We start from the raw sequence: 26,254 nt of genomic DNA, 5'->3' as shown, positions 1-26,254 counted from the left end.
ATGTTGGATGATGTAGGGCGGCCCCTTCTTCTTTTGCAGTGGCAGTTACCATCTGTTGTGTGTGGCTGGAAGATGACCATGCCTGTCCCTGCTTTGATTTCTGTTTTAATCTTTGCAACTTGAGACGGCATTTGTTACAAACGAACTGTGGATGTACATCTAGTAAGTCCTGACTCACATCCACATTGTATGATCGGCGGATCACGTCTGCAAATGTCAGCACGTTAGCATTCCATCCTTTCGATCAGCTTGTTACCGCACACCCTGCAGACAGTCTTGAGGTTTTCTTTGTGCTCCTCCATCTGTGACACCTGAAGTGCATGTGAAGATGTGAAAAACATGTTAACATTGTCACTATGGACACTACCCGACATAAAACATGCATACTGATACAATCCAATTTTTCTCTGAAAATAATAATAATAAAACAGACTACATATTCAGGACAAGGACTAAGCTGTTGTCCTTGTTTAACGTCTAATATCTAGCTAGACATAGCTGCATGGACTCTTGGTGCTGTCATGCGTTTTAATTGGTTCAGTTCAGAGTCAAATTGTCTCTCTAGGTATTTAAAATTTAATTCGAGGGGGGGGGGGCGTGGGCTGCTAGGCTTTGCATCATTTATTTTAGTCTGTACACATTCAAATTCTGTTTAAACAGAACTATTTACCAAATCCAGAACATCCTAGTATTTTAGGTCTATATTCTGTATTATTCCATACAATATAATGTAGGGGAACGAGAACAACGCACACATTTTTATTGACAAAACCATGCATATCCTTTGTGTCGTAAAAAGTATGGTCGCGTCGTTGAATGGAAACATCTCAAAATGGCTCCCAGACATGTCAGGATACCACCCAAAAATCGACTAATTCCAGAAAAAATCTGTACGCAAATAGTAGCCTAATTACTCCAAGACATCATTAAGATCATCATTTACCCCCTGAGGAGCAAGTCATTAATCTAAAAATTCATAACTTACCAAAAATTCGCCGTAAAAAGCTCCGGTTTTCGGCTCCTGGAAGCTTGGATTCTCCCCGGACCCCTTTTCAAATCGAACTAGTGCGCAGGCGTACAACCAACGACTCGTTCCCAGGGTCTTTTGCGCATCTCTAACTACTTAAAATTCAGGGTGCCCTGGGGTCGAGTTACCCTGGTCACGTGTGCACTTAATGAGCAAGATGGCCGCCGACCTTATGCACACGTAAGTTTTCATAGTGCCCCAAATGAGTCATTTGGAAGTGGTGTATGCCAAATATGTGACTGCTATTCTGTAGACACACGTTCAAGGTACCCTTATACCGAATTTCAGATCATTTGGTTGTAAAACCAGGGCTCAGGATCAAAAAATCCATTTTTTGGCGAAAAATGCCCCAAAAAACCTTCATAAAAAGTTTTCAAAGGCATGTATCAAAAAAATGAAAAAAAAAAACGCCTGGGGGTATTGGCTCATTCTACCTCCATGCCAAATTTCAAGTCATTTAGCTGAATGATGGCGGAGTTGAATCCCTTTATATATATTGACTGTGTGGCAGGAGAAGAAGAAGAAGAAACATAAGAGAACACAATATATTTCATCCATACCATGGTATGGACTGAAATATAATAAACAAAAAAGGTGCTCTGACCACACAAAGTTCATCTTTATTTAAACATAGGCCGAGCCCCGTTTTAGAAGACCAAGTTGCTGTAACCGAAAGTAGACTAAATAGAAGGTCATTCATAGACATCCTGGTATTTGATTACATGTGTTTTCCTATCAGAGTAGAGGTGAAAAACGTCAAGACATTTACTCAGGTTTTTCTTTTGACAGACTTTGACCCTGTGTGGGCGCTTGTGGTGACGTGGACGAGTGTTCCTCCGGACTGTAGCATGTATGGCGGCGGGGTGTGTCCGCGACCACACGACCAACTCCCGGTAAGTTCTGCAGCAGGGTCAGTGCTTCCTTCCTCTTTCTTCCCCCCACATGATATTGTCTTTCTTTTTTGTTGCTGCCATTTGTGCCGACCCACTCACCTCTCCACAACCCTTCTCTGCAAGGCCCCCCTCGACTTTCCATCTCCAAGTCATTTCTTTTTTTATTCCAACATTTAACACGACATGGTGACGGCACAAGTTTTTAGGTTATTTTGATGCCTCCACCAACACAGAGGACAATGAACAATACTCATGTTAAGTGAGGAAAGCCGTGTCAAGTGCCTTTTCTCAGGGAGATCACGAGATCGGCGCCATGCCAGCATTCGAACTCAGGACCTCTTGGTTTTGAGCTGAGCAGTCGTCGCTAAGCCACATGACCCATAAGATCATTGCTCGGCATCCGAATTCAGCGCACCTAGCGTAGTCATCCCAGTCATAGCAGTCTAACTCTTGCACTAGCGTAAAAAGTTTGGCGACGAAACCACTTTTCATTTAGATTTTGGTAGTCGTTTGCAGGCATTCCTTCAACACGCCTATCAACTGTCGACTGCAAAGTAATTTTTCGTTGAAGAGGTTCATCAGTCCCGTAAAATTATCAGTAAGAATATTAGTCAATCAGTGACCGTTTTGAAAGATCGAAGCACGTACCTCTAAATTGTTGATGTGCACTGTACATCTTGATCACGGACATCATTAAGAGCATCATTAAGAATCCGGAAAGGCGCATGGAAAGATCAAGGAAGCCATCCACAACCAGTTAGAACGTGCCGGCCGGAATCGCAACAAAGGTTGGGAGCTGCCCAAGTCCTACCTACCCCTACTCCGCAAGGAGACGGCGGAGGACAGAAGATATGAACAAGTCTCGACTTAGTCTCATGTTCTCGCGAGACTAGGTCACTTCTTGATCAAGATGCACAGACGACCTTTCAAAACAGTCACTGATTAACGAATATTCTACTAAGTGAAAGTAACTTTTAATATGACTCAGGATATCCTACCTTAATTGTCATGTAATCAACATTGTAAGAATAAGTCGTGTGAATTACATTAGGCCACACCAAGTATATTTTATGGTTGACGTCCGCGCGCGCATTGATTTTGGCCTGTTCCTAGAAAAAAACCCAAGAAATTCCGCTTCCTGTAACTATGACCAAAGAGTCACGATAAATCTGCAAATCGCCAGACTGACGTGAAACGCTATTTTGATGATGAATAAAAGACTTCTTGCTTGTTACACTGTGTCACCTCATTCAATTTGTGTCCTAACATTTGTCGTCTCTTAGTGTATTTCTAATCTAGGCATCTTGTTTTTAGGGCCCTTTTTGTTTTTTTTTTTCGCCCTTTCGCATTAGATTTAGAGTCTTACTTAATAAAAGGACGCCATCCATAAAATTTACTTGGTGTGGCCTTACCGTTTATTTTCAGGTAAACGATTTTCAGCTGGCCATATCGACCAACGGGACCCACTCCTATGCTACATTTGTATATCCCACACTGAAACAAGAGTGGGTAAGCACCGGTAAGAACTTTTACTATTTATTTTTTTTATAAATGTTCTCTACGATATGTGAAATGGATCATACCGTGTCAACAAAGGTTGAAAGGAAATTGTTGAGCGAAATTAGGGAATTTAATGTTTTCATGGCTTAAATTGTACATAGGGAGAACATAGTCTCACTTTCTTTCTCAAGTTATCAATCGTGCTCAGTCACTACTAAACAAACTCCGCCTTAACTTAACTACTGCAAAATCGCGGCATTCCCATTACAGATGGACGAAGGAAAGGGGAATACGCCAGTGTCACGTAGATGAAAGGACCGTTTGGGGCTATTTTAACGCTTCAAGTATTATTATAAACCATGATGAAAATGTGCTCAGAAATTGCAGTAACTGGTGATGTCCGACAGATTTCCATTAACCCAGAATATATATTTTCTGCAACTTTGAAATTTCATTTGATCTCATTGATTGCAAAAATGGTAAATGACTTCCCAGATGAAGCAAGAGAAGGCGGGAGGCGGAAGTGCCCCAAAGCTGACGGGACCGTGGCTGTGGGAGGTTACAGTGCGGGAGACGGGACCGGTCCCTACCCTCACACCCCCGCCATCAACTCTAGTCTGGTGTTCAGAAACAGGGACTACTCCGGACAGGACTGCAACGGGAATAGACTCGGCATGATTTCGATGAGGAATCTTTATCGGGTAAACGGAGGTGAGTTACAGACTAAATTACTAGTATCCGTAAATAATTTCATCAGGTTGGTAAACGACTGAATAGCAAAGTTCTTTTTATCACAACCATTTATTTTTCAAGCCGACGTTTCGATGACCTTCTGTCATCTTCATCAGGGCAATAGTGTGTATGTATGTCACAATTACACTACGTTCCGAAATGTATTGTAAACAGAAAAAAAAAACTAGCTTAAGTGCACTATGAACTATGTAACACCTTTAGTGCACTATGCACCAAGTAACATCTAGCGTCGGTGCACAGTAAACCGGTCAGAATTGCCCTGATGAAGAAGACAGAAGGTCATCAAAACGTCGGCTTGAAAAATAAATGGTTGTGATAGAAAGACGTTGCTATTAAATTACTAGTAGTTTTGCGGAAGATTTTGATGGATAATTGCGCATTCGAATTCGCGAACATTATTAGATGTTTTTCTAGAGATCAAGAGCAAGGATATTTCATTGATTTAATTTTTTTTCTTCAGGAAACTGGAAGTTCGCACTGCAGCCGCAGGAGAACACAGTTGTACCGGAGTCAACGGTGGTGGAGTGTTCACGGTGGATGAGGGAACAGATAGTGGAGGATCCTACTCAGCTGCTCGGATACAGTGCCCTACCTCCCGTCTTTTCCTGCCCTTGTTCCGCAGAGCAGGCATTCTATGATCCAACGTGAGTGCAAACGTCATCAAAGCGTAACGATCAGTACCAAATTGCCTGCTTGCTTATCCGATAGTGTTGCCTTTTCTGGCTGAAGTTTTCCTCCTTTATCCTCATAGCCAAACGAACATACATGACAAGGGCTTGAATCTTTCCTTAATTTGTCATTTATTATCTGATTCAATAAATATATTTGATCTTATGCCTTTGATTTTTTTTCCTTCATTATCATGAAAGTTTATATATGTTGGCAATAATCAAAGTAAAAGGTTAAACTTTATTCCAACACACAATTTACAGAGATCAAATTTTCAGCGACCACTGTCGCCTTCATCAGGATGATTTATTCTCGCGAGATCTCATTGTGAAGTGATTGGTCATTAATTACCCTGATGAAGGTGACAGTGGTCGCTGAAAATTTGATCCCTGTAAATTGTGTGTTGTAATAAAGTTTAACCTTTTACTATCTTTTTTCCTTGCTGCTTCAACCATAACAAACACGAATATGTTTAAAAACTTACCTTTCTTACAGCCGTATTCTATCATATTTTGGTAAGTACTTTTTATCAACAAAAGCAGTATTGCAGCCATATTGTAGTGGATCCGGATCTACCGTCCGTGTTAAATGATGTACATTGCCGTTGCTTACGGATTTTGTTGGCAACCGTCTGTTTCTAGAGATGGTACCGCACTATGTGCATGGTTCAAAATCTCAGATATGTTCATTCTAAGGACTTTGTCCTCCTTTGGTGTGCAGGTACACCGTGCACAGCTCTCAGTTCGGCCAGTCCCGGTTCTGTGCCCGGAGCAGGCGGCGGGTCCACACGCCAGTCGGCGGGGAGAAGCTGATCCTGTCCCGGTCCTGCTGCTACTCCACGGCGTACTGGTGGAGGGAAACACGAGGGAGGAGGTGGAGGAACAGGATCGGTGGTGGAACGCTTCTGATTGGCCACGCGGGGGGCCATCTTGTTATTGTAAGTGGTGTCTTTAGATCTAAAAAAATCTAATCGTACGAAGCTAATATGTGAATTTTCAAACATTTTTACAACAGCACCACTAAGTGATGGAAAAAGTTAGACCTCAAATAACCAAGGAGATTTGCACACTCATTTGTTTATATATATACATATTTATATACATTTATATATATATATATATATATATATATATATATATATATATAGAGAGAGAGAGAGAGAGAGAGAGAGAGAGAGAGAGAGAGANACAGAGAGAGAGAGAGACAGAGACAACCATTGTCTGACAATAACCTCTAACTAGATACGGCTAAGTTCTTCGCATTCCTAACTTTACAGAACGACCAGGCTGCTGACGAGGCTGCCTACCAGTCCTGCTGTGTGGACGCGGCCGGGCTGAGGGACGGCTGGTACTGTCAGAGGTTCCAAACTCTGCGGCCGCTCACCGCTCCGTCTGCACCGGGGTGTCAACATTATCCTGTTAACATTGGTGGGTACACAGTATGATTGGTCATGAATACGGGTTATGAATATGTGTGTGTGTAGAGCATTTTACCAATTTGGATTGTTGGTCTACGGACAAAAGTAAAATCCTGAACGGGATAGAGCCATGACAACGGAGTCTGAAGGGATGTCTGAATTTTAGCGTTCACAGCTTTATACATAATGAAGGAGTGGATATGATGCGAGTCTTAATTTTTTTCTTGCAGGCCTCATATGTCAGGTTGTTTACCTCTTAATATTATAGTTAAAACAAGTGTTTTTCCAAATTCAAAATACTAAAACTTTTTTCTGATCACTAAGCCTGTTAAGAATGTTGTTGTTTTGTTTTGTCTTCTTGACTTTTTTTTAATGCCCACGATCATCATACTTATCATTCTGGCATGCCAATTCTTGACAAGACTCCGGAGTATAGAATTTGTACCATCGCACACCGTGGCATGCCCCTACTCTTTTTCGAAAGGTGTAGCGGGTACTTTAGCGTGCGTAGGGTGTGGCTCTCCAAACAAGAGACCTCCATTTAACGTCCTATCCGAGGGACGTCCCTAACCAAAGCTAGGTACTCATTTACACCTGAGTGAAGTGAGGATAGTCGTGTAAAGTGCCTTTCCCAAAGGCACAAGATCGGTGACACCCGCAGAGGGTGGGGATCGAACCCGGGACCTCTAGGTCCTGAGCCGAACGCGCTACCGCTGGGCCACACGACCCCACTATAATTGTTTTTCTTCCAATGTTGTTTCCAGGCTGGACGTGGTTCCGCTGGGATCCCCACTTCACCACCCTGGACGGCGTCAGCTACACCTTCAACGGGCTGGGGGAGTACGTCATCGCGGACACAGACAGCGGGCGGTACCAGGTTCAGGGCCGGACTGCTCTGGCGCCAGGTTCGTAACAGCTGATTTAGGCCACATCAAGTTAATTTTATGGATGATATCCTCCGCAGACTTCCAATCTAAGGCGAGCGGGCGAAAAAAAAAACAGGCGGACCGAAAAAAACAAGGTCCATAAAATTTAAAATTTTGACTCAATCATTGTACAAACCGTTTTGATTCATACATAGCCAACATCACATATCACTGCATCAAAGTAAGAAACAAAATATAAATCATAGCATTTTCTTGTCTCCTCTCATAGTTATGTGCCATCCACCTTCCGGCATGGCAGCAGACATCTTTGCCCATTTTCGGCATGTTGATCACTGTCAGAAGGCAACAAAATTTCTTTTTTTTTTCCAAAATCAGGCGAAAAGTAATGCGCGCGCTGATGCCATCCATAAAAATTACTTGCTGTGGCCTTAGTTAAGTCTCCGTGTTTTTGTTTGCTACTTTGATGACTTAATCTGGTCCTGCTCGGATCGTCGTGCTCGGATGTTTATTTTTCAAGAGGGATTCATGAAAGATAAGACACGGCTCTGAGGGCTGACTCCATGAGGGTCTACCGTGCTGCGCGGAGTGATCTGTATAACGGTGAATGGTGTTGGCATCATGTAGTGCAGTGTTAGCAAGGCTCCTGTGGTGAAAGTATCATACATGATGAGACAGTGTAATAGAGTCATATTGTTTAATAGAGTCATACTGTGATAGCCATGTACTGTGTCCCATCCCTGGCGATGTATCTTTTCTCTTGGAAAACCCTCTACATTACGCCAAAAAGCAGTTACTCAAGCAACTGGATGTCGGCCCCCGTCGCGGTTTAATGAAGGGTGATGGGCCCTGATGTATATGGCTTCCTTCACCCCTCTAAAGAAATAGTCTGGTTCAGTGTCTAAAACCCTTACAGTGTCAAGTGAAAAAAATGTCCGGGTGACTCTATGTGAATGTGTTGAGACACCTCTGAACTGGCAGAGCTAGGCCCTGTATGTTCTTGAAACCTCTCTGTTAGAGACATCGTCTACCAGATACCTTTGACCCAGTGTTGACGTCACAATTCAAAGAAGCCACGCGACAAACTTCACTGGGTCAGTCTACTGAGGAAGACCAGAGTGACTGGTCGAAAGCTCTAGGTGAGAGAATTTTTGGTGTTGGATCAAAAGTTTTTACTTTAAACATGTAGCTACCAACACAGATGAACTTTCATGATAGAACAAATTTAATCTTATTGTTCTACACAAACATCGACAGGAAGCAGCCACGCTACAGTCATCTCTACAGTTGTCATTAACGAGAGAGGAAAACTCCCCATCCAGATAAACATAGTCGGTAACTCCAGCCTGGGTCTCTACGTAAACGGCAGTCTGACAGACTCATCGGTGTTCGAAAGTAACGAAGAGATAGAGGTCGGAGACAACGCAGTTATCCTCAAACCTTCCAACGACTCCATTCTCGTCGTCTTTCTAAGTGGGGTGACTGTCAAAGTCTCTGCCAAAAAGGTACGATGGTGTCTCGGTGAAGTCTTGGTTGACTAAGACTGTCTACTCAATGTTGTGTTGGTCTGTCGATGAATCTGTGTGTGTAGGTGTCTCATGACACTTATGGCTCGTTCTCATTCAAATGATTGTATAAATTGGTGATTTTTTTTTTGGTCGAAAAATCGATGATCTGTTTTTTTAGGCACACCTACCTTAATTTGTAGGAAAACATCCCAATAAATTACCAAAAAAGGACAGCTTAATTGCCATGGGAACTTACCGAAAATTTATGCACTTAGATAAGACATATGTAAACAATGCAATTTTTAGTGCGGAAAAAACACTGGAACATCAGCATGAGTTGGGTGTATGATAAAGCTTGTATTTATGACATCACCTCAAAAGCCATTAGTTTAGGCGTCAGTATCTATGAAAGTACTTATGCCAACCCATTATCTACTGGTAAATATACACATATCTAACACATAAAAATAGCTAAGTGTAGAGTATAGAAGTAGCAAGAAGTATAGAAGTATAGTGATTTGGCTCATACCTAGTCGTAAAGAGTGGCGACAGCATTTTGTACATTTGAATGAGAACGAGTGTTATGTGTACGATTGTAATATTCCCAATGCACACAGTGTAGGAAAGCCATGGTATCATATATATCCCCAGTGCTGTTAGTTTTTGTCTGTGAGCCTGAAACAATCGCAAAGACGTGCCACTGGGTTAATGTGCGTAACGGCGATTTGTTCGAATCCTGACATACCACCGAGCTTTGGCACCTGGGAAAGGCACTTAAGACGACTTTCCTCACTTCAATCAGGTACAAATGAGTATTACCCGCCCATGCGTTTATCTGCGTTGGTGGCGGCATAAAAGTTAAAGAAAACTGAAGTGTGCCGTCGCCATGTCTTCTTACACAGTAATAAATGTTTGAATGGAATAAAAAGACTTAAGGGTAAGTTAATAAAGTCTACCAGCTTTTACGCCAAAAAGCAGTTACTTAAGCAACTGGGTGTGATTTTAGAAACGGTCAAACAGTTTGACTGCTTCCAAAATCATATCTAGGTGCTCGAGTAACTGCTTTTTGGCGTATCGTATTACCTAGATATCTAACCTTCACCAACGTATCTACCATCTCTGATTGCCTTGGTTCTATCCCGCCCAGGGCATGCTGGCCGTGGAGTTCTCGGCCCCTCCTGAGTACCGTGGGAAGGTGCGGGGTCTGCTGGGCCGGTGGGACGGGGACCCGGCTAACGACTTTGAGGCGTTCAACGGAACCGTGTTTCCAGCTGATTCCACTGAGCGAGAACTGTATGAGTTCGGAAATTCATGTAAGTTCTTATTTTTATAATGAGACGAAATTGTTCGTTCGTAGTTATAAGAAAAGCATGGACTGACTATCAGCTCGAAAGTTCTTCTGTGTTGGAAAAAGTCATTATGGTAAGGTTCAACTGTATTTTTTTAACACAAGACATTAGGCTTACCCAAATGTACCCATTATATAATTACTTCAATCTGTGGACATTGATTAAATAATCATCAATATCTTTTCAATCCAACACATGTAACAGAACAAGACGAATAGTCAGGAACGTGTGTGTTTTCTACAGACCTATGCAGAGGAAATGCAAATATTTCAATGCGCGGAACACAGATAGAATATTACAAATTATTGGTCACTCTATCTTTCATTTATTGACCTTACGACTAACATTGAATATTTTTCTAAATCCAGGGAAGGTCACAGCAGAAAATGGACCGAAGAAGTCCGTGTTCTTCTACAAGGATGGAGAAGACGTGAACACTTTTACATCCACCGACTACCAACCCAAGTACACCGACGAACTCCTCTTTGACGACCCGGAGTTGGAGACCAGAGCGCGCGAGATCTGCGGCAATGACACGGAGTGTCTGTTCGATGTGAGCCAGACGGGAGACCTGGAGGTGGCGGTCATCACTGTCAAGGGGAAGGAGGAGTTTGGAAGCCAGACAGCTGCTCGTGGTGAGTCATTTCAGTGATTATTACATTCTTAATTAAAGAGAGGCTGGTATAGAAGACTACCTGTATGTTAAAGAATCTGTAAATATTGTAGTGCAAAGGCTGTGGAAGACGAAGTACATTTTATTTCAAACTGTTCATTCCATAACAACGCTAGAAATGAATTGACTATTCAAACTTCTACAATTTATCCCAATTTCTCTAAACTTACAGACAAAGAAAAAAACTTTCCTTCTTTTAACTTCCCCAAACCCACAAATTTCGTAAAAGGTGGGACATTACGTCTTCCATGGTTTACGGAAGAGAAGTCAAACCCTTCAGACATAGTTTTAGACATATTTATAGTTCTAGACAGCCACCTTTATCATGTAGACTTTAGTTATTTTATACTCTATTTCATTGTTCTTTTGTGTTTTGTAATTTTCAATTAGCCTCCGGGCAAGAATTTGCAAGAAACTTTTTAGTTAATTTAAAGCCCTTGTCACACATTCACGAATATGGTCTCCCGAATAGTATCCTAACTCCAACAATCATAGTTAGGAGTAGGTCAGGTCAGAGCTAATCCGGCTGGGTTGATTAATTGTTTGGGGGAAGGCGAAGACGACTAATAACTGGCTGTTTAAACATTCGGGAGTTGATCGGGAGGTTCGGACATGGTTTGCTGTAAATTAGAAGAACACCAGCCAACCGTTGGGAAAGCAAGTCATTAGTGTTCGGGGGTCACATTTGACTCAAACGTAACTTAAATTCGATTCGTATAGAAAGGTAATCGTGGCGTTAAACTAGCCAGACTGCTCCCGAATTTCAGTCGAAGTTGTTCGCGTGATGTTCGGGGGGCAATGTCCTGACTGTGTAACTGAAGGTTTTTACTGTGTGGAACAGATATTACACTCATTAATATAGAACGATGTTTGCCAATTGGCCACACATTGTAGCCATTACAAATGTTCAACAGTTGGTTGATAGATCTTTATCTAAGTTACGATGTCAAGTCTATCTTGATCTTTTGATAGTTTTTCCCGGTGTGCTACTATACTAGAATCGTGTGTTGGGCTGTATTTTGCCACACATGTATTATATGTGTACAAAACTACGGAACTACTCTTACCAAATCTTTGCACTTCGAGAAAGAAGATTTTGCCTCAAGTATAGGTTCTCTGAACAAGATATCTAAATGGATGTCTGTAAAGATTAATTCAGTTAAATAAACTCATGAAAACAGCTATAAAACAGCTATAATTTCGAAAAGTTTCTAATGTAAATAGTATGGATTTTATCAACGACAATCACACACTTACCCTTTAATTAGATATCTTTTTGATTAAAAGGTTATCAGAGGTTTAAAAAAACAGCAGATTGTTTATCTTTGTTGCTCGAATCTCAATAAAATAGAACATAGAAAATATGTGAAGGAAGAAAAAAAGATTACAAGTTTTAATGCTCTTCTCACTCGACCTTCAGAGCGCTTCCCTCCGACTGTATTCGGGCCGGACGCGGTGTACGCCACTGTTAATGACACCGTAACGATCCGCATCAACGCCTCGGATCCGAACAACGGGTCACTCGTGTTCGCGCTCGGGGAGGACGTGCCGAACTCTGTAGATCTGACGGCTGACGGGGACGTGGCAACGCTTACCTGGCAGGTTAGTTATAATGAGTTATCGTCTCTCCTATTTACAGAACAATGAATGAAAGACCTTTATTGTACGTTTATGCTCTAACAAGCTAAGTACATGTCATGAATAGACAAGGAAAAGGATACAGCAATGATACTTAAACTATACATACTAATGTGATCTACTATTTACATTGTTAGACTTCGTCTCGCTTCTTGACGCAGTTATAGATGTACGAGCATATAGAACTAGTGGTACATGTACATGGTTTGTCAAGTTTCATAAGAAATAGGAATTTTTCTGATTCATTCAAATGACCAAAGCTGGGAAACTTATCTATTATATAAGAATATAGGAAATCTCTCTCATTACTATATAACGTGCAATCGACTACGAAATGATACTCATCCTCAATCTTATCTAAATCGCAAAATTAGCAAATCCTTTGCTCTAGAGGAATGCGGTTGTGTCTGCCTTTTTCTATGTGGAGTTTGTGTGAACTTATCCGGAGTTTTGTGATGGCTGTTCTGTGTCGAATGTTTGTAATTTTCAGATATTTTTACTCGTGGTAAATAATAATCTGTATGTCCGTAATTTACATATATTTGGCCCTTTTCCCACTAGGATCCGGATTGATCCGGACAATTTTATCATACTGGGAAAAGGGCCTTTCTGAGGGCCCGTTCATTCTGCGATCGAAAAGTGAGGGCATTCCTGGGATAGCCGTGAACGTGTCAGACGGTTTTAAGATGTCGTGCTACGGACAAACGGCTGCCTCAGATCTTTGCTGGTGGTTGGCTCTGTCAAAAACTGTTTCACAACCGGACATCAAAATCTTACTACGATCTATGGCAAAAAAGTCTTATTGCCATCATGTTGAAAATGGTCAGAAAAAGCCAACTTTCCAGAATCCTGTCACTTACTGTCACTATCCTTTTTCCTCAATGAGGGGCGTTGGGGCACCTCTTCTTTCTCTGATTAGCACTCAACATTTCAGAAAGAAAGAATATAAAAGTTAAACACACACCTCTACAAGTGGTCTAGCGCCATGCGGTAGTGATTGCACAACTGTGTGGACTGCCATGCAATGCTAATGGTTGTGGGAGGGCTTTAACTTAACAATTTACATTTGTATGATATTGCCAGGTCATCTCTGACGTCCCGGTTAACCTGAGAGTTGATGTTTTTGGCTCGGAGAACACGACTGCGCAGTACCGGCCCGTGGTGTACATGTGTTCCTGTCTGCACGGAGGGAACTGTGACAACAGCAGTGATCCTGATGCTGCATCCGCGGGGGGACAGACAAGGTCAGTCACATCGCTGTTCAATTTTCATTGATTAGAAAATATTCTAAGAAACAAAATTTTACAAACAACGTTGTGTGTTTATAGTTTTACGTGGACATGGTCTTTGTAGAAACGCATTATCCAAATTCAGGTCACGCCTCCAATAATTGTGAAAAATTTCACTTACACAAAGTCCAACACTTATTAATATTCAGTTTTGATTTTTAACTATTCAATTTCAAGTTTGATTTTTATTTTAAATTCTATTAAAATAGCGTTTGAAATAGCATATTGTAATCCACGTAAATATCGCATTTTCCTTACTGTATTACACGTGGTCCGAATGATGTCTTTTCTGTAGATTTGTACAGAGAACCTGCACCTGCGCGCCTGGCTACAGCGGAGACAGGTGTGAGGAGGACGTGGACGCCTGCCTGCTGAACTTCTCCCCGTGCTTCCCCGGCGTCACGTGTGAGGACCTCCCCGCGCCAGCCGGGGACGGACCGGACGGCTTCACCTGCGGGGACTGTCCGGGGGGATACACAGGAGATGGATTCGAATGTCAAGGTAGTAAACTCATTACTCTCTCACTGGGTCGATTTTCCCTCGATGCCAATGATAGCTCTCCATCTCTTCCTATCCTTCATTTCTACCTTCAGGTTTTTCATGTCGAGCTGGGTGTCGTCCATTAATTGGTTAATGTAGTTTCTTGCTGGACGACCTCGACTTCTTCTTCCATGTGAGGGTTCCCACAGTATTAACTGGTGTATGATTTCATCCTTACTACTGTAGCAGTGTCCGATAAACTTCAACCTTCGTTTTCTTATTGTTTCGCTCAGTGTGGGTAGGTCTTTGTATAGTACACCATTTGGTATCTTTTGGTACCAGTGTACATTTTTGACAATCCTAAGCATTTTTGGGTAGGTCCCGGTATTGAAAGGTATTAAAAGAATACATTAATTTGTGCATAACATTGGATTAGAAATGCAACCTCCACAAAGCTACATTTATGTCTTAAACACATCCTCTACTATGAAAATATTTTTTTATATTTTCAGTCCATATCATACGTATGGGTTTACATAATGTTTTTCTTATGTTTCTTCTTTTCATCTCCTTTCTCTTTCTCGACCTATCATTTTTTAATGGATTTGAGTTATGCTGAACACAATACATATAATCATCAATGTACAAAAAGCGTTGCGGTATCGTAAAAAATAACCAGGTGACCATTTGTTAACATGGCTTACATTTCCTCAACAGCTACCCACATAATAAATGAAAACGATCCATCCCCAGATTCTGGAGTTATGACATTGGCCTACATACCCCCACTACAGCTGCTTCGCAAATCTAAAACATTACCCTTCTAACGAAGGCAATGAGAGGCATATACAGGTCATCAGTCGTAAAGGTTAACATCATTTGGCGAAGGTCTGAGATCGTGGAGCTCTAGTTGCAATACGCTTTCTCGTTATTTTCAATATTTTCTTCACTATTTCCCAGATCTTGACGAGTGCGGGACACCAGAAGGAGCCGTGTGCGCCCACAGCTGTGAGAACTACCCCGGTACCTTCATCTGCTCCTGCCGGGACGGGTTCGAACTCGCTGAGGACGGAGTCTCCTGCCAAGGTTTGTGCTTAAAAAACAACCAAGTTTAAGTACAGTACAGTATGGTACAGTACAGTACAGTACAGTACAGGATCTACGATATATGGTCGTAATTACCATCATGTCGGGGATTCCGGGTCCACCCTCCATCTTCATCCAGCCATCACTGTCCATCATGACATCAAAGTCAGGGGAAGGCAAAAGATCCCACTTTTTATTATAATGTATGCGTTTTCGGATGCCAAGAAAATAGTAGTTTTCTTTCTGTCTCTTTTAGTATAAAAAAAATGGGGTAGAATTTAGAGGCTGCGTCGACTTTTGTCGAAGCTGAGTACATTTCGTTCATTGCTATAGATAGTACAATTTATTAGATATAAGATAAAATGTGCTTCATCTCCCACAGTATTCTACGCACCTAACGTTACCTACCTACTATTAAACGCACAGTATTGGCAAATTCGTTTATACACTTGTAAGTCTTAAAAGTCCTAAAAGACCGCTCGCTCTTCAATAGGGTGTGCACTAATTCGGTCTTTGTTTATTGCAGAGTGAAACTTAGGGTCTTAGTCCAGTTATTTTTCCATAGACTATATTGTTTTGCATTTTTTATACAATTAGTTTTCTAGAATCAATAAATATAAGAAAACGTTTGTACACGTGTATTAGAAGGTGTAATAAACACGTGTTTATGTTAACCTTGCAGACATAGATGAGTGTGTCCTGCAGCTGAACAACTGTAGTCAGCAGTGTGAGAACACAGACGGGTACTTCAACTGCACCTGTCAGGACGGGTTCACACTGGCAGATAACGGACTGGACTGTGACCGTGAGTACCTGTTCAAACTTGCTAGAGCTGGCACATCTGCACAGACTTGTAAACACTGTATCCTATATACAGTTTCTACTTGCCACCTTGCAATGTACTCCTACTTCATAAATGGTTTGTTAATTTGGAAAAAATAATCTCCTTCAGGATTTTTTGTAATTACCTACACGAAATTGATTTGATCTGGCCCTACCCCACGTGACCTAACTTTACGTGACGGCCTCTTATGTTTTCAGTTTGGCTACAATAGCCACGTTCTTCGTACGCTCTCTTTTTTTTGAGTAAAAAAATAATTGAAATTCGATGCTCTTACTTGAATGTACTTACTAGTAAAAAGTTTTAACCAAAAGCAAAGTTTCTGAAGAAAGTGAAGCAGCGTCTACCACTGAAGTTAAGTTTAGTTACACAGAAACTTGCCCGTACCCCGGAGTGTCGAAAGATGATAATGCGATATTTATATTGCACTGAGCATGTTTACATGTTACTGTTTTCAGCTGACAGCATGTTTACATGTTACTGTTTACAGCTGGAGCATGTTAACATGTTACTGTTTTCAGCTGAAAGCATGTTGACATGTTACTGTTTTTAGCCGATAGCATGTTAACATGTTACTGTTTTCAGCTGACAGCATGTTTACATGTTACTGTTTACAGCTGGAGCATGTTAACATGTTATTATTCGTAGCTTGCAGCATGTTTACATGTTATTGTTTGTAGCTGACAACATGTTTACATGTTACTGTTTTCAGCTGACAGCATGTTTACATGTTGCTGTTCTCAGCTGACAGCATGTTTACATGTTACTGTTCTTAGCTGAAAGCATGTTTACTTGTTACTGTTCTTAGCTGACAGCATGTTTACTTGTTACTGTTTTCAGCTGACAGCATGTTTATATGTTATTGTTTGCAGCTGACAGCATGTTTACATGTTATTGTTTGTAGCTCTCAGCATGTTTACATGTTATTGTTTTCAGCTGGCAGCATGTTTACATGTTATTGTTTTCAGCTGACAGCATGTTTACATGTTATTGTTTTCAGCTGGCAGCATGTTTACATGTTATTGTTTTCAGCTGACAATCCATGCAGTGCAGGAAGTGACCCTGGATGTGACCCGGAGTTCGGCTGGTGCATCACTAACGGCCTCGGTACTGCAGAGTGCGTCTGTAAGGCTGGGTACGTGCTGTCTGCCGACAACAGGACATGTGAGGGTAAGTGCAAGGTACTCGTGATTTAGGGGGATTGTAACTGTTGTTATTCAATTTGCCAAAGACAGCGTTGAAAAGTATTCCAGTGCCACTGTGAAAGGGGCAACTGGAATTTAGGTGCAGGAAATCCGCGGCCTAAGCAAACCGAATAAGAAATTCGTGTGCTAGCATTTTAAAAGTTCTTGATCAAGTTGTCAGATAAAAAGTAATGTAACAAGAAAATACAATACGTAAATCTTGACGTTGAGGACGTATTTATACGATGTATTGCTGGATTGCCTGTGCCTGCAGACTATGACGAGTGTTCCGAGGGTGATCACCACTGTTCTCAGCTGTGTAACAACACCGCTGGTGGGTACAGCTGCTACTGTGAGGAGGGGTACTACACTGATGAGGACAAGGTCCATATGTGCTTAGGTAAGGTCTAATGTCTCGCAAAAACCCTTTATTTTTGACAAATACTAACTGCTAACATGCGCTACCTCTCCAGTATGGCCTCCAAAGGCCAGTAGTGACAGTAAATAAAATGTAGTTCAGGTCTACCTTACTAATGCAATGACTCGTCCGTGGCTGATGCAAGGCATGACAATGGTAAGAAGTGTAATAATCATACCTTTGTAGACAACTTTAATTTGGCAAGTTTTTTTATACCAATGAATAACACAATACAAGCCACTGTTTAAGCCACCGATACAGTCCGAAACAAGAATTCGGAGATCTCAAACCTCCATGAAATATATGAGTTTTTTAAAATGTTTTTACACGGTACACTACACTACAGCACATAACAAAATAACACAGGTTTTTGTCCTGAAATAGGTCAGGCTGTCAACTCAGCACAAGTAATCTATTCCCAAGGGAGAACATCATCAATCAAACCTTGTAGGCGCGCTGCCTGACCACACGTGTTTTGCGTTAGAGGAAGTTTTTAACCGGCACATCTGTTTTCCCTCAAAATACAAAAGTTCTGCTGCAGTACCAAGGTCAGCGACAAGGAGGCCCATATTTTACTTTGACCTTTGCCTCCCTATTACCTTCCAGCATACCAAATATCATCACAATCCATGAAGGCGTTCTGAAGTTATATATATGCTGACTACAAATGTGCGGAAACACAAACACACACAGACACACACACAGACACGCAAAAAACAATTACTCCATTTTTCATGGAGGTAATAAACACTTTTCTATGCATGTTTCTGAACAGACATTGATGAGTGTTATGAGGTGACAGACAACTGTACAGACCTGGAGACGTGTGAGAACGATCCCGGCTCCTTCCACTGCAGCTGTACGGAGGACGCTGTGTTGGTGGGAGACACATGCGTGCCTGGTAAGCGCTTCTTCATTCAGCCTTGTTGAGAAGTTACATGTATGCGGGATTCTCCTATTGTTTTTAACCACAGAACCTGTGCCAACGATACAGACAGAGACTGCCTTCTAAAATTTATGGTTAGGTAGGCCAGAATGTAAATTCTGCTTGCACATGCAGAACTGTATAATAACTCTAATTGCTTCCATATTTTCTTTGCACCTCCATGCAGTGACTACAACTCCAGCCATGACAACAAAGGCCACAACCGATCAAACTACCACTTCCAGTACAACTAAGGAACAAACCACCGGTCTGCTGCAAACCAGCAGGGCTACTACTACTGTTACTACTACCTCAGCCCCTATGGAAACCACCACAAGAAGCTCGTCTACCATAACTAGTTCGCTGCTTTCTACTACCTCTGGTACTACTAACCCCCCGACCACTAGCACCACTACCACTGCTGTTCCAACTACCGCGTCCAAGCCATCCCCTCTGGCCTCCACTAGCCCAAGCACTACTAATCCTCCAACCACTACTACCACCACCACTTTAACACCATCATCTACTTCCACTACTCTGCCCAAGTCATCCTACAAACCCAGTACAACTACCAGCACTGTACTTCCTACAACTACAACTATAACTACAACTACTACATATGTTTCTTCTCCTACAGCCACTGATGCACAACGTTTCACAACCTCTGCTATACCCGAAACCGCCACTATTACAACTGCCTCTCTAACCACCCCTATATCTACAAACACTATTACGTCTCCACCAGAAACCACCAAAACCATTGCTGCCCAATATCCAACCACTACAACTGTTACTCTATCAACTTCTGCATCTCCAACCACCTCCACCATTACTTCTACTCCTAAAACTACTGCTGCCCAACAACCAACCACTACAACTGTTACTTTATCAACTTCTGCATCTCCAACCACCACTAGAATTACTTCTACTCCTCACACTGCTGAAACTATTGCTGCCCAACATCCAGCCACTACAACTACCACAACCATCACCCCATCGACCACTAAATCTCCAACCACTATTATAACTTCTTCGCCTTATACTACATCTACTTCAACCCCTTTCGTTCCTTCCGAGCAAGTAGAATCTACTACTAGTTCTCAGTCTGAAACTGCTAGTACCCAACCTTCCGCTACCATGTCCACCCAGCGTCTCAATGTACCAACCAGGGGTGCAACCGCAGCGTTGCCGCTGACAGAGGATCAAAATGCTCTGAGGCCGCATGAACAGAACACTGTGGTTCTAACAATTACAATGACAATTGAAGAGGTAAAAGAACATGATGCCCTTTTTAAAATTTCTTTCGTGCTCTTTGGTGCTTTTTAAAAAATAAATAGTTTGGGACACAAACATTTCCCTATCTGAATACTAAACACACGCGTACCTCCTATCCTCTACCGATAGTTTACTGCTGACGTCAGGATGAACTTCAAGCGCAGGGTTTCTGAGATCATGACGTCTCACTGCCAGAGGATGGTGAGGGAAGAGCGGGACTGCCAAAGGAGTGATGGTGACAGGAAACGACGCTCGTAAGTTCTGCGACTTTTTACCTTTTAAAAATATTCTAAGGCAATCTTTTTGATATTGACACATACTGCCTCACATTAGCACATTTGAGTCAGTATTTCATACTTTGGCCTTTTAAAAGTGCTGAAACAAGCCCCAAGATGAGTCCTTTATTTTCTAAAAAAAAAGAACAGCCTAGGGCCCTTCCAGTAACTATTTTCCATCAGAATGTTGGGAATTTTGCTCCATGAGGGTCAATGTACATTGGGATAGTGTGGTTTCAACTCATATGAGTTGAAACAAGATAAATGACAAGAATATTGGCTTTGAAAAATCCTGTTTCCAAGCCCTAAAAACTGCACTGGATGTCTTTAACATCTCAAGCCAATTTTTAACTAATATGCAAGCTTTGTTTCCCTTAGACTAAGTGCAGTCGTCTTCACCGCTGCCGACGTGTACATCCCCCCTGGTTACCCCCGGCAGTCCGCTACCAGAGACGGCATCCTGCTCGCCTTCTTCATCATCCGCCCGGACTCTGCCGACGACTTCCTGCCTTTTCCAGTCGACTCCATCATGATGACACTTAGGAACAACCAGCTCCAGCTACAACAGGCTCTGGGCTCCAAACCGATCACAGACATGGTGCCTTACGAACAGTACCTTTATGGTGTAACTGTTCCAGCCACTGCAGGCACAACGTGAGTCTTCACTGTCCAAACAAAAATTCACCACATCTATGGAGTCACTTTATGCATTTTAAACGATATTGGATTCGGATAGTGGGTCAAATGTAGAAAATGATCTGAAGCCTGGTCCGTGATTATCCAGAAATAGTTGAAATGGCTCTGATGTATATTGCTCCTTTTACTCCAATTGTTTAAATTATCTACAGTTCTGTCTAAAAAAGGTTTCCTAGCGACATGGTTTGTTTACAAAAGGTTCAGTTTAGGCGTCTACAATCAAGTCAAACTGTAAAACTGCTGTGTTTTAATGTTTAAAGTTTTTCTGCTCAACATATCATCTATTCATTGTTATCATAATATGAAACAGGCCTGTTCAAGGAAAGCCGCCAGGAAAGCCAGAAGAGGACTCCGAGTTCCCGCTGGTTGCAGTGAGCGTGGCTGCTGCTGTGTTGGCAGTGGTTGCTCTGGTCATCGCAGTCGCTGTCTGGTAAGTCTTTTTTTTTACTTTAACATGCAATAATACAATGCATAATGGTTACGCACTTAAGCAACATGCTAATATTCAGGTCACCACTAGACATAAAAGAAAAATTACATCACAAAACATGGGTATCGTCCAGGTAACAAGAGAACAGAGTTTACCTATTGAGATATTATAGATAAATGCAGAAGTATAAATCAGTTTTTAAATCGCTTAGTTTCAGAGAGAAGCAGCTGTGTAATAATGCGTATTTTAAAGTTGGCTTTAGATGAATTTCAAAAGTAAAGGTGATCCATTAAGTAGCAGATACACAATAGCACTATCTGATAGGTTGTTAATATCTAAGAATATCATGGCTTATAAAGGTACACTTTGGCTGTTATGGGATTACTAAATCCAATTTAGCTTTTGAATGTACACATTGAATGCTTGTTGCTATAGACGCCATTGAGTTTAGATTTAGGCAATTAGAAACTAGTTTCTCAACAATCAGCATTTTTTAACTTGTGTAGCAAGCCATATTATTATTACATGTATCCATCCCTTTATCAAGAATTTTAATCACCTTTGATCCAACTGAGACGCAATGCTCCCACGTAAATACTTGGTACATGTACTTGTGTATCACATTGTAGGCAAATGGAACAACATTGTACATTCTGCTAAACATGACTCTCTCCCGCCCATTTCATCTGTAGTCCGACGACGTAGACTCGCCCTGGTAGGGCATGTTGTTCGTAGTAACGAACCAGCTGGTAGACTAGTACCGTGGCTTCCTACTGGGAGACGTAGAGTGGGACGTCCTAATATTACACTTTTGTCCATGTTAGAGAGAGACACTGGTCTCGCAGGGACTGCATTAGTGTCCGCTATGAGAGATAGGACATACTGGAGTAACTTTATCAAGTGTGCCTCACCGGATTAGTATAAACTAACCCGGAGACATGATGATGACGATGAAACATGAACCTTTTCACATTGAAACATTAGCCTAATGATAGAACTACGACACAAATGTATATATGACCTGTGGTGCACTCACTAAGATATGTTGCCTTTCTCACCTCCCTGTAGTCAGAAGAAGAGCCACGCCACTGCCTACCGTGTCCAGGACACGCCCCCTTGCAGCCAGACCCCGGTACTGCAACCTCACTTTGACGAATCCGTGAGGAGCTTCAATCCACGTAAAGAAGTCTGGGGAACCGACAATCCAGCCATCATCATGGACAGCAAAGTCTGAGGGATCGTATAAAAAATACATACCATACGTCTGAAGTAAAATAGACGTAGCCATAGTTGCATTGTCTACAACGAATTCCACAATATTGTAGTGTATACGCACTGCTATATTCTATTTTTACTCTTACCCAGAGGTCCTAGTTGATAAGTGTTTTTCAACTTTTATCTAGCTTGATAAAATCGTCCGAAGGAACCTTTTTAAGTCTTGTTTACAATACAGCATTCAGCATTGTTACAGGTGTAACAATAGGTCATAGTACCATATACAAATTTAGAGACGGTTTTGATTGCAGATAGGCGTCAATGACAATCTTTGTTCCATAAAGCATTCTTTCTAATCTTTAGTAGTTCGTAACAATATGTTTTAAATGCTGCAACTGAGGGTGTACAAATACATGTTATAAATACCAGCACAAGTTCTGATTTGATTTTATTAGTTTGCACATATTAAGTTTATTATCACTGAACAACTGATTGTACATTGATCAAAGTGGCTCAGTGTTTTGTGACATGGTTTTAGTAGAGTGTGAGTTTTGTTACAAAATATTTTTGCCCGCTGTTTTACAAGAGGAGCTTTCATGTCTCAAAATATCATTGGCATTCATGGAATCAGTTATCTCAAGACTAGACTACCAATTTAAAATAGCATGAATTGTTCTTTTTTTATACAACCCAGATTGAAAAGATTGTATTTTAAACTGTACAATTATACTGCATCTTGGTACAAGTCGGATATATCAAAATATGGCATATTTGTGACGACTGAATCGATATCTTGAATCATTTTCTGTATAAAATCTCTCTGAAAAAAGTTGTTTCGTATTATGCAAACATAATGCTTACCTATAAAAATCGGGTACATTGAGTTGATGTATACTTAACAAATGTTATATTATCAATAAGATTACTGTAATTATGTAATCATATCTGGTAATTAAAATTTAGTTTGCAGCGTTTGCGTTTCACTTTCAAAATGGCTGACAATACTTACGCCACATACAGTCACATAAGTGCAAACTCCTAAGAACTCTTGCACATTGTAATGGGTAGCAAGGACATAAATAAACCACATGATTGTGCAACCGGTACCTTTCATTGTCTCTGTACTGACCTCTATCGAAACATAATTTATAGGCTATCCTCTGACCTCCAAGTTAGATCCCCTTTCCCATAGACGAAATGTTGCCTCTCTATCCCTCGTTTACAGATATTTTCACGGTCCTTGCTCTGCAGAAGTCACCCAAGTAGTTCTACCACTCAGAACTTTTAGGCGTTCCACTAGGTTCCCCACTAGCTCACACGACTTGACCGTCGAAATTCCTTGTTCGAAATCTTTTTACAGTGACAGTTTCTTTCCCCGTACGGCCAAACTTTGGAATTCCCTCCCTGAAAAGTGTTTCCCACCAACCTACAATCTTCAGGCTTTTAACCCTACCTAGACCGGGCTTTTTTTGACATGGGGGGGCGGGGGGGGGGGCTATTTGACCCCCCTAAGAACTCGCGAACGGTATGTCGTATGACCACTAAATTTTCAGAGAATGGTGTACTAGTGAAAATTTATCATATCTACAATTTTTATGTCGTTATGATGTAATATGACGTCATTATGACGCCATTAATGTGATTTTATTGGCCAAAACCGTCTAAATAGGTTTTTCCCTGAAAACTAAATGGTATTCAACATAACTGTACCAAAAGTGTTTATGACAGAATATTATGGTGTACTAAGTCTTATGTTGCCCATAGCAACACCGGTGACGTCATAAAATGACGTCATGCATATTTAAGATATCCGCCATCTTGGATCATCAATCTTGAATTTTCAAAAATAGTTTTTTTTCATGATAAAGCCTAAAATACATTGTAAACATACTAAAGACCTTCATTTAAACCTTTTTTGGAAAAAGAAATGGAAGTATTGATGAAATTTTAATGAAAATAACCTGTATATACCTGTTCTAATGATATGGTCCGCCATCTTGGATTTTGGCCAATGACGTCATCAAATTAGCATAAATTATGCATATTTAATGATAAAATTTACATAAAATTATATGGGATGTTATTAATATTAGAAACCATGAGTAACTTGACATAAAACCCATAAAATTCTATTGTTGAAACAAAAAGTACTAAATTTAGCAAAAAATGCCTGTCAGAAACCCGTTGCCATGGCAACAGAATTTTTTTTAATCTTATTCCATTGTGGAGAATTGTTGCCAACAATATTCTAGGAAAAGTCACCAAGCTTGGCCGTTCTACGGCTAGCCGTTCAGACGCTAGGTGACATCAAAGTTGCCGCGGGCACTTTTAGCCCCCCCCCGGTCTAGGTAGGGTTAAATCAAACGTTCACCGCCATCTCTTGACAAAACCATGTTTCTCTCATATTTCTAGTTCAATGCCGAGAAGTGGTCGTCACGGCCGTGCATTGAACTACTCCGTTAAAAAAAAGTACTGTGATTGCGTGCACGTAACGCAGGTGAGGGTTTATAACGCAATGTGATTTCAATGTAACTTCGCCTGGTCATGGATTACGGGGTAATATTTCTTTATTTATATGCAATACCAACTTTTACGTGGCAGCAACTTAAAGAGCAGTAATGGTTAAATAATGTGTCCGTTCTAGGGCGAGCTTCACCGCCTCTGGCGGGACCACGTCGGCATTCGGCCGAGATACGCTGGGAGGGGGGCACCAGCAAGCAGGTCGTTGACCCCTGACATTAATAACACGCTACCTTGCGTGTTTTCATCAAACAACAATAAATGTAGCTCAAGCGAATTGTGATCGGACACGGTTTCACAGGAATGTGTGGCACGTGCACCAGATGTGAGGAATGTGAGTTACCCGAATGGCGGTTTGGGTGAATTCACATAAACACGGCCTTAGTATCACTTAGTCATCAAGACAAATCTTGTTTCTCAGGTCCTTGGCAAAACGTAAGTATACTACGAATTCAGTAACCAATGACGACCGCAGACCCCGGTTATTCATACACTCGTGACCATGTCTGCATTAACGTGTCGTTTTAAAAGAACGCACAAACACAAGGAGAAGTTTTGTAATTTCTTTATTGTTTAAGGCATAGTCACACCATTAGAATGAAAAACAAAGCAGACTGTCCATTCGCCTGCCAAGCCACACGAACCATAGGAAAATCCTACATATCTGACTATGCACGGTCACTCATGAACTGTTGATAAGACGAAAGGCTTATCACTTATGTAATGTACACTTAACCAGCGCTTGAAATGGTTAAATATGTGGTTTAATGGTTAAATGATTAAAATATGTGTAATTTAGCCTGTAATTCGGCCAATATGCCGTGAGAGAGTTTCTCAGTCTGAATAATCCATTCATTCATGCATTCATTCATTCAATTCATTCATTCAATAAACCACTTATTCATTCAGTTTCTCAGAATTGCCCTGAGGAAGGTGACAGACAGTCACCGAAACGTTGGCTGAATAAAAGACTTGGTTCTGTAAAAACAGTCTCTTCACTCAGTGTCTTACCAACCTGATGAAACTATTTAAGGTTGGACGTTGTGGCTACTGTTGTATATTAATCATCATAACAGTCATTCTGGTTTGCTTCTCTCTGCCTGGCACCTGACAAGATGTCTTCCAGCAAAGATTCGAAGCTGTCTCCTTCCTTTTTCATCTGAAGCTTTTCCTCAAAGTCCGTCTCCCTTAGGTAGCTGAGGAATTCCTCCTGCTGTTCCAGACTGAGAGAGAGGGAGACGGAGAGGAAGGGAGAGGGAGAGGAAGGGAGAGGAAGAGGAAGAGGAAGGGAGAGGGAGAGGGAGAGGGA

The 26,254-nt window shown here is 41.4% G+C and overlaps 1 protein-coding gene across 2 annotated transcripts in view; it reads left to right on the top strand.

Annotated features, from left to right (window-relative positions):
• The window catches only part of LOC109476497 (mucin-like protein), a 36,892-nt gene extending 13,363 nt beyond the window's left edge, over positions 1-23,529 (top strand). The window contains exons 11-34 of one of the 2 annotated variants that reach the window (XM_019777434.1): positions 1,817-1,920; positions 3,346-3,439; positions 3,916-4,131; positions 4,634-4,817; positions 5,563-5,779; positions 6,119-6,269; positions 7,024-7,164; positions 8,401-8,648; positions 9,799-9,964; positions 10,369-10,635; positions 12,094-12,275; positions 13,395-13,555; positions 13,896-14,101; positions 15,041-15,166; positions 15,849-15,971; positions 17,040-17,177; positions 17,466-17,591; positions 18,385-18,510; positions 18,722-19,427; positions 19,458-19,803; positions 19,939-20,063; positions 20,463-20,738; positions 21,091-21,210; positions 22,279-23,529. In XM_019777434.1, coding sequence (XP_019632993.1) covers positions 1,817-1,920; positions 3,346-3,439; positions 3,916-4,131; positions 4,634-4,817; positions 5,563-5,779; positions 6,119-6,269; positions 7,024-7,164; positions 8,401-8,648; positions 9,799-9,964; positions 10,369-10,635; positions 12,094-12,275; positions 13,395-13,555; positions 13,896-14,101; positions 15,041-15,166; positions 15,849-15,971; positions 17,040-17,177; positions 17,466-17,591; positions 18,385-18,510; positions 18,722-19,427; positions 19,458-19,803; positions 19,939-20,063; positions 20,463-20,738; positions 21,091-21,210; positions 22,279-22,444 — 4,715 coding nt within the window. In that variant the 3' untranslated portion in view covers positions 22,445-23,529. Of the gene's footprint in view, positions 1-1,816; positions 1,921-3,345; positions 3,440-3,915; positions 4,132-4,633; positions 4,818-5,562; positions 5,780-6,118; positions 6,270-7,023; positions 7,165-8,400; positions 8,649-9,798; positions 9,965-10,368; positions 10,636-12,093; positions 12,276-13,394; positions 13,556-13,895; positions 14,102-15,040; positions 15,167-15,848; positions 15,972-17,039; positions 17,178-17,465; positions 17,592-18,384; positions 18,511-18,721; positions 19,804-19,938; positions 20,064-20,462; positions 20,739-21,090; positions 21,211-22,278 lie in introns of both variants that reach the window. The other variant, XM_019777433.1, reaches the window with a different exon arrangement.
• Positions 23,530-26,254: the final 2,725 nt, after the last annotated feature.

The sequence above is a fragment of the Branchiostoma belcheri genome, unplaced genomic scaffold, assembly GCF_001625305.1.
Source record: "Branchiostoma belcheri isolate BF01 breed outbred unplaced genomic scaffold, Haploidv18h27 scaffold38, whole genome shotgun sequence".
Lineage (NCBI taxonomy): Eukaryota > Metazoa > Chordata > Leptocardii > Amphioxiformes > Branchiostomatidae > Branchiostoma > Branchiostoma belcheri.
Note: the sequence above shows the minus strand (reverse complement) of the source record. Positions and strands in the feature narration are given on the sequence as shown.